Genomic DNA, 9,197 nt, shown 5'->3' on the forward strand with positions numbered 1-9,197 from the left:
GGCTGTAGCCTAGTGGTAGAACATTGTCTAGTGTGCAGGAGGCACCAGGTTCAATCTCCAGGACGACACACACACAGACACAAAGAAAAAATTACTATCCAGTGGGAAATGAACAAAGAAATGTGGCATTTTCATAAGATGGAAATCATTCGCAATAAGGAGGAATAGAATAAAATACTAGTACAAGCTACAATATGAGTGAACATTGCAAACATCCTAAGTGAAAGGCGTCAGATCCAAAAGGCATATATGGCATTACTTCATTAGAAATATCCATGGAAACGCGAGTGAACACATGGGTCTTTCCAGATGTGAGGGAGAAACACAGAAATGGTGTTTATTTAAGAACTTAGAATCATGATCCATTAGGAAAATGCAAGTCAAACTCAGATTTCACATAGCACTTCACATTCACTAGTGTCGGCTAGAGCTGCAATATTGGGGGGAGAGGAGAGGGACTGCTTTGGGTATAGGCTTTTTCTTGAGAAAAAAGTAATAAAAATATTCTGAAATACCTGTGGATTAGACAACCCAGGTGAGGTCCCAATGTGTCACATACTTAGCACGGTGTGTTTCCCCTGATGGGAGGGGCACCACAGTGGTCATGGGACACTGTATACAGAGAAAGCGCTGTCATAGTTGCTGCTGAAGAGTTCACGTATTTCTACAACTAAAACATCTCCTAGAATGAAACCATTACCTAGTTGCTAATCTCACTATGCAATCTGTCTCCCAGCCAGCTTCCTCAGGGCACTCTGGACCTCCTTGTTTCTCAGGCTGTAAATGATGGGGTTCAACATGGGGGTCACCACACAGAAGAGCACAGAGACCAGGATGTCCGTGTCCAGGGAGTGGCCCTCTCTGGGCCTGTCATAGTTGAAGTTGGCTGTTCCATAGAAGAGCACCACCACAGTGAGGTGGGACGCACAGGTGGAGAAGGCCTTCCTCCTGCCCTGGGCAGAGGGAATCCTGAGGATGGCCGCGATGATGAGTGTGTAGGAGCCTGCAGTGAAGAGGCAGGGGCTCAGGCCAATGGTGGCACTGGCCACGTGGAGCACAGACTCGTTGACAGAGGTGTCTGAGCAGGAGAGCTTCAGGAGCAATGGGATGTCACAGAGAAAGTGGCTGATCTGGTGGGGCCCACACAGAGTGAGTGTGGTGGCCAGCACCGTGTGTGTGACCGAATTCACCAGCCCACACAGCCAGGACCCAGTCACCAGACCAACACAGACCTTCACCCTCATGAGGACGGGGTACTGAAGAGGACGGCAAATGGCCACAGAGCGGTCATAAGCCATGGCAGCCAGTAAGACGCCTTCTGTGCCGGCACTTGTCACAAAGAAGAAGATCTGGGAAAGGCAGCCCTCATAGGAAATGGTCTTCTTCTCCCGGAAGAAGTTCACCAGCAGTACTGGGATGGTGGTGGATGTGTAGCAGATGTCCAAGAAGCTCAAATTGCTGAGGAAAAAGTACATTGGAGTGTGGAGAGCAGGACTGACCCTGGTGGCCATTATTATGAGCATGTTCCCCAGGAGAGTGGTCAGGTAAATGACCAGAAAGACCAGGAAGAACAAGCCCTGTAGGTCGGAGTGGTTGGAAAACCCCAAGAAGATGAATTCAGTGACAAATGTTTGATTGCTCATTTCCAATGGTGTCATAGCTGCAAAACAGAGAGAAAGAAACATGATGAAAATGGACTGAGAGCACCCCAAGGGGCTTGCTAATCTGCGGCAACGTGGCAAATAATATTGAATGAAAAGCAGCCTGGAGATTGATAACCTGTGGGACTGGTCTCAGGGAGTCAGACCCACGGAACCGCACACATTTGCAGGGGTGATGGTGGGTGGGAGTAACCAGAGAATTGCTAGAAGCCAACAGAAAGCCGTTAGCCCTCATAATGGTGTGAAGTCATTGCTCACTGTCTCAGTAATCTCTGTCTACTGTTGTCCTTTTATGTAAGCATAGGATTTTTGGAGAAGTATATTTTCATTGCAAAAAATTCAGAAAAAAAATTTACAAAGCAGAGTCATCATCTGCAGAAGCAGTCGGTGCTGCCTTTGGTGTTTTCCAATGTGGAGTTTTTCTCATTTCACATCAATCTTGATGTCTGTGTTTGGAAAGGCACAAGTTGACTATTCCTGTACGATGATGACATTATCAGGGCTAGAGCAAAACAGAGGGAAGAAGGTGACGAGGTGGGTTGGGTTGGCTATCCTGAGAATACAGGGAAGATCAGTGGAGTAGAAGGAGACTGAGAGGGGGAAAGGTTTGGGATGGGAGGAAATGTGAAAGGTTTACGCAGATCATGTTATGTGCACATAGAAGTTTACACAGGGAACCGCACCTGTGTGTAAATGTAGAAAGCACCAGTCAGAAATTAACAGATAAATGACCCAAAGAAAGATCAGCAGAGAAAGGGGAATGGGGGAGGGGAAGGGAGGGAGATGGGGGCCGGGGACTGAATGGGGTAAATCAGACCTTTAAATCACAGAGGATCTTTTCAAAATCAACCCAGCTTCTATGTGTAACTGTTATGCTCTAATAAAAAATTTAAGAAGATGACATGATCCTCTCAGCAAAGAGTGAGAGTTTGAATTCTTCTTTACCTATTTGTATCCCTTTAATTTCTTTCTTTTGTCCAATGGCTCTGGCAATTTCAAGGATGAAGTTGAATAGAAGTGGTGAAAGAGGGCACCCTGTCTTCTTCCAGTTTTTAGAGTGAGTGCTTTCAACTTTTCTCCACTTAGAATGATGCTGGCCTTGGGTTCAGCAGAGATAGCTTTTACAATGTTGAGGTGTGTTCCTTCTGTCCCTAGTGTTTCTACTGTTTTGACAGGAAGGGGTGCTATATTTTGTCAGATTCTTTTTCTGCATCTATTGAGATGCTCAATAAACTTACATCTCTCTTAAACAAACTTGATCTCTCCCCTTTGGCTAAACATCAGATCATCTCCAGTCCTGTAAATATTTTAATGAACATTTTCCTACATGAACATATGTGACCATTTCCGATTATCTCTTCAGAATAAAGTTTAAATCTGACATAAAAGAATTTGTTGTATAGTTTCTATTTAAAACTAGCTCATGGGAGACTTTAAGTGAAATCAACCAGACACATAAAGAGAAATAGCAGTTTTTCACTTCTTTGTGGAAGCTAAAGAGTTGATCTCAGAGAAGTAGGGAGTGGAATGGTGGTTACTGGAGCCTGGGAGAGAATAACAAAAATTACTGTGAGTCTGATTTCTCAAAGACGCATGAGAAGGACTGCCTGAAACATGCCCTCTGAGTGTGGTCCTTAAAAAAAATGAGAGAGTGGTCTTCTAACAAGGTCCTCAGAAAATCGCTCTTCTCTCCTCAGTGGGCGGCAGGAGGTCCACGGGTCTGGCTGCCTAGGAGCCAGCTGTGGTGTGCTAATGCGCAGGACGGCTGGAGAGTCTCAGTAATCACTAGTAGACCGCATTCTCGGTGAGGGCAGGCTGGAAACAGGGCCATCCGGAAGGAAATGGCTTGAGCTTTGAAAATGACAGAATCTGGGATTTAGGAAACGGTTGTGGGTCCATGCGCAAACCTCCCATGAATGGCAGGAGCGTCAGTCCTAAACCTACTCCCTGGTCAGTCCACGGTTACCACATGCCTGACCAGAACAACCCGGAGGGGGAGATGCACTCTGGCCTCCTGGCTTGGAGGTTCAGTCTGGGGCCAGCTGACCCGTTGCTGCCGGCCTGAGATGAGGTGGGACGCCAGGTGGAAGGGAACAGGGGGGGAAGCGTCCCTAGCTCAAGGCAGCCAGAAGGTTGGGAGGGGGGAAGGGGACAGGAGGAGACAGTAGGCAGGGGACAAGATGTGGTTCCCCAGGGCATGTCCCCGGCCACGCCCCACCTGCCCACACTCCACGTGCCCACACTCCACCCGCCCACACTCCACGTGCCCACACTCCACGTGCCCACACTCCACTCTGTAAGATCCTTCTGCACCTCAGTCTCCGACCTCTGCTCTCTGTAAGATCCTTCTGCACCCCAGTCTCCAACCTCTGCTCTCTGTAAGATCCTTCTGCACCCCAGTCTCCAACCTCTGCTCTCTGTAACGACGATCCTTCTGCACCCCGGTCTCCAACCTCTGCTCTCTGTAACGACGATCCTTCTGCACCTCAGTCTCCAACCTCTGCTCTCTGTAACGAGGATCCTTCTGCACCCCAGTCTCCAACCTCTGCTCTCTGTAACGAGGATCCTTCTGCACCCCAGTCTCCAACCTCTGCTCTCTGTAACGACGATCCTTCTGCACCCCAGTCTCCAACCTCTGCTCTCTGTAACGACGATCCTTCTGCACCGCTGTGGGCACCACTTCCCAGCTGAGCCACGTCCAGAGTCTTCGGTCAGGAGCAGTGTGTGCACCCTTCTCTGTTTTCTCCAGCAACGCCACAGGGTCTAAATTCACTGAAAATCAGTGTCACCATTTTCTAACTCATGATGTCAAAAAGGAGGGTGCTACAACACTTTTACAGGTAGATGTCTAGGTTCATTCATAGAAAGAAATGACACCTCCCATGAAACATTGACCCATAAACAGAAAGCAATATATGATCTTTGTCCAGCCAAATACCAAATGAATTTTTAATGTTTACACATTTAGCCAATTATGCTTTCTGAATCACACATATTGCTTACTTTAAGTATGACTTGAAGGCATCACTGAGAAATATATTATCAAAATATTATGTAAATACATGTATTATATTATGCAATATACTATATTGTATATACAGCTATATATCATGTATCCACATAATAACATATAACATTAAATATACTGTAATTATATTTAAATGTAATTATGTTTATATATAATTATATAAACACATGTAACTATAATGGTATATATATAATATATGATATAATTACATAAAATTTATTTATTGTAAATATAATCATATGTAATCATAATTATGTTTATATATAATATACATTAAATGTACCATAGTTATATTTAAATGTAGTTATATTTAATATTTACATATATATTTAATGCCCTATCAATATATTTCTCAGAGATGACTTCAGGTCATATATATGTATGTATGTATATATATAAATACACACATGTACATATATGTGTGTGTGTGTATGTATATGCAGGAGACTAAGAACAATAATAATGAATTTTCTTGGTTTACTAGTGCAAGTTTTTGTGGGCCAGGGATAGAGTAAGGAGTGACGTCCATTCCACTTTCCATGTCCCTCAGCTCCCACGTTTGTGTAGGTCAGCAAGGGTAAATTATCACCATCATGATCAAAGTCCATTGAGGGCAAGTCCACTTATACACTACAGTCTGTGTGACACTCGGGACACTTCCCTCTCGGAGTCCTGTGCTGGTGCATATCAACAGGCAACCTCACTCAAAACCTCTGCTTTCTGGTAATGATTTTTCTCTCCCTGTAGGTAAGGATAAACTTCACTGGAAAAATAGATTGGGAATGCTTTTTCTTAGTTTAGCCTATACACTAAAATAAATACCTTGAAGAAGTCATGTTGAGTTTAAAAGAAGTATGCTTTTAAACATATCAATGTAAGTTCATTATGACCCATCTCATCAAAAGCACAAAACAAAACACAATGAATGAGTGAAAAAACCCCACATATTTTTACATATCCAAATTCTACCAGGATCTTTCAAGTAAGTAATGAGTAGAGAGACACATAGGAAAATAATAGCTAACACTGATAAAATGTTCTGTTAACTCATCATAGGGTTTCCATCCTTAAAGGAAAAAAAATGGACATAAAATCAACCAGGTAACTGGTCTGAGTGTGAAAACTCTTCAAGCACTTAAGAAAAATAGAACATCTATTCATATTTTATGTAATATGAAGCAATCATTTAAAACCAAAGACTTGATTTTCATGTTGCCTAGTTAATTGCCTATTTAAGACACACACACACACACACACACACACCAATCAATGACAGCACTCAGGAGAATTTTTCTAAAAGTCCAGATGATTCTAGGTGTTTGTGGCAAAATTGACTTATTGGTATGGAATATAAACTCTCTTCACTTTGAACCAGGCTACTACAGGCATACTTCCACATAATACGGGTGGTATGATGCAGAAATCTGAAAACATTCAGAAGTCATCCAATAGTTGATTGTTCTCAAACTTCAATACGTACGCAAATTTGGGATATTTCTCTCTGGTGACATGGACACAAATCCCTCCATCTGAAATAGTCTGGGGTAATGTGAAAACAACCTTCTTCTACCTGTTCAGCTTTGGACACCTTCCTACAAGACTTGCCGTAGATCACCCTTCCCGGCCGTCTAGAAGGACGGCTCCTCTTCTTCCTGTCCACAGGGCTGGACCGTCACTGTCCCTCCCACTTGGCACTCACTGAGCATATCCTAAGTCAGGTTCTCTTTGGGAAGAGCGATTCTCAGCGCAACTTGAAAGTGCAAGGACCATGATTGATCTTGTTTTTCCAGTGAGAAAAGTACAGTTTTAAGAGTTTTCACTGGGAATCTGAATTCAGAGCCTGGGTTCTAACTACTAGGGAATACAGTGTGTGAAGGACTCTCCTCAGTTGCTTCATTCCAACTAGAGCTCGGGAGTTCACTGGCCAAACTGTTGGACTCACGTGGAGTGAAACCCCTTCCCTTTCAGGTTTCATGGGCTGGATCTGAGTTTGCTTTGACTCTTCAGACTCGCAACTCCTTGTTTCGCTAGCCGGATTCCAGCTATATGAGCAAGGATTTCATAATAAATATAAGTCATGAGACCCACAGAGAGCGAGAAGGGGCATCCCAGGTGAACTCCGGAGGACATTTCTCCTCAGTGATTCTGGTCCAGGTGACCCTGGGTACAGGAATGTCCCCTGGCCTGTGGGAACTTGCTGTGCCCTTCTCTTGAGCAGTTTCCATGCAGACACTTGGTAATGTTGGCCAATTTTCCAACTGAGAGCAGCAGTTGGAAAATTGAATTAGTAAATCACCCCAGAAGACAAATGATTGAGAATGACATTATTTAGGAATGACCTTGGGTCTATGAAATTTCTTTTAAAAAGTGACTGAGAGAAGTGGATGATTCACAAGCTTCCAGATTCCTTTTAGTAAATAAGCTGATTGCCACACACCTCCCAAGCATCGTGTGTTGGATGTAAGATGAGAACCCGTAGCCGAGTGAGCAAAAGTTTCCTAATCTGAGTGTTACACAAATTTAATATTTTATTCAAACAAATTCTTGTGTGCCCCACACTGTCATATCATAATGAATCAAAGGAGATGTGACTCTGTGTTTTCTCCTTGAAAATTATTGCTACTGTTCTGCTTGTCAAAATCAGAGTAAGAATAATGTTTTGAATTATATTTTACCAAGAACATATTTTCTATTCATATTATCTTACATCAGGCACTCCTCAGAATTTCAAGTAGACAAACTCTAATGTCATTTCAACTCTGGTTTTATTATTACTATTTTAGAAATTGATACACACAAAAAGTGATATTAAGCCAGGTGCGGTGGCGCATGCCTGTGATCTCAGCAGCTCAGGAGGCTGAGACAGGAGGATCGTGGGTTCAAAGCCAGCCTCAGCAACGGCGAGGCACTGAGCAACTCAGTGAGACCCCGTCTCTAAATAAAATACAAAATAGGGCTGGGATGTGGCTCAGTGTTTGAGTGCCCCTGAGTTCAATTCCCGGTACCAGAAAAAAAAAGTGATATTAAGACTATGTCATTACATAATATCATGAAAATGATAACAAAACATGTACTATGCCTTACAGTTGTTTTTAAGAGGTAGAAATCCTGAGCTGGGGAGACTTTTGTCTGATCTGTGGTGGATGAAGGAACTACTCACCGCTCACTCGTGATGAAAACCCATGTTTCTGGCTTTGGTGGCAGGTCTTGCTGCCTCCACAGCAGTGGGGAAATTGGGTCTTGGTAAAACTGGCTGTTGACCTCCATGCATCATGATGGAGTTCCTGCAGGAACTTCCTAGAACATGATCCTTGCTTCAAACAGGAGTTCAAAGTCCTCTTTGTTTTCTCGGGAATTCACTTTCCTAGGGTGGGCATTTATAAAGGCCTGGGGACTGAACCTTTGGGAGTATCCACCTAATTTGTCTCTCCGCAGCTGTTCAGGGACACTTGGTGTGCAAACACAATGTGAAGGCCGAGGTCTGAATAGAAACTGTAGAAGTGAACTGCAGTTAATCCTCTGTTGGATTCATTAAGGTCTTGCAATCATCTTTTCCCGGCATGCAAAGAGATCAGCTTCCTACCCCCTCTGGGACACTTGTGGGTGAATTTCAGCACCAGACTTGTTGTTCGAAATGTTGGGAACTAAAACCTGAAAGTCTTTTTCTCCTTCCCAGTGGGGAGCAAAGGGATATGCAAGGACAGGGGCTTACTTGGTTGGATTCTTCAATGCATAAGAGAATCTCCTCCTTTGTCCACGTAGCTTGGCCATGGCACGAACCTGGGCTGTGCTCCATGCCTTGCCAGTCAGACACGTATCTGTACCACAGGACCAGCACCCTATCGGCCGTCTTAACTTTAAGCCACTGATGGTTAGGGCTGCTTCCTGGTGTAGCGTTTCCTTTCTTTCCTACCATCACCATTTATAACATCCCCATTTATAACCTGATTCTTGGTCCTCTCATTGCTCGTGGTCTGGTGACGACACTGCTGCTGTGAAGGTCCAAGTGAAAAGGCACAGAGACGTGAGACAGCCGTGGGGGTGGCTGAGGAGAAGGTAGGAGTCTGGAGACCTCGCAGCACGTGATTACACCAAGGTTTGGACTAAACATTCAGCAGTGTTAAGTTTCTAAAGTTCAAAATCCCCTTAACAACATGGATTTTTAACTTATGTGAAGAAGTGCACATTTGATGCCTATGGAAATGCAAATCCAAATAACCCGTGGCCACTCCCACGAGGGATGGTTATCATCAAACAGACAAATGACAACTGTTAATGAGGATGTGGAAAATTGGAGACCCTGTTCACTGCTGATAGTAATGTAAAGTTGGGCAGCAATCTGGAAGCAGTCCGGTATTCATTCAGATTAAGCAGCGTGACCATGTGATGTAGCAGTTCTATTCTCATGTACGTACCCAAGAGAAATGAAAACACGAAGTCCACCCAAAACTCGTGCAAAACTATTCTTGAGCATTATTACGAATAGACAAAGTGGGAATGACGCAATG

General features: G+C 43.9%; 1 protein-coding gene across 1 annotated transcript; it reads right to left on the reverse strand.

Annotated features, from left to right (window-relative positions):
* Positions 1-716: 716 nt before the first annotated feature.
* On the reverse strand, positions 717-1,658 carry LOC124079942 (olfactory receptor 5V1-like). The gene has a single exon (XM_046425793.1). It carries the CDS (start codon positions 1,656-1,658, stop codon positions 717-719), a length of 942 nt encoding a protein of 313 aa, XP_046281749.1.
* Positions 1,659-9,197: the final 7,539 nt, after the last annotated feature.

This window comes from Marmota monax, unplaced genomic scaffold (assembly GCF_021218885.2).
Source record: "Marmota monax isolate L192 unplaced genomic scaffold, Marmota_monax_Labrador192_F-V1.1 WCK01_AAM20220418_F8-fsc00320, whole genome shotgun sequence".
Classification (NCBI taxonomy): Eukaryota; Metazoa; Chordata; class Mammalia; order Rodentia; family Sciuridae; genus Marmota; species Marmota monax.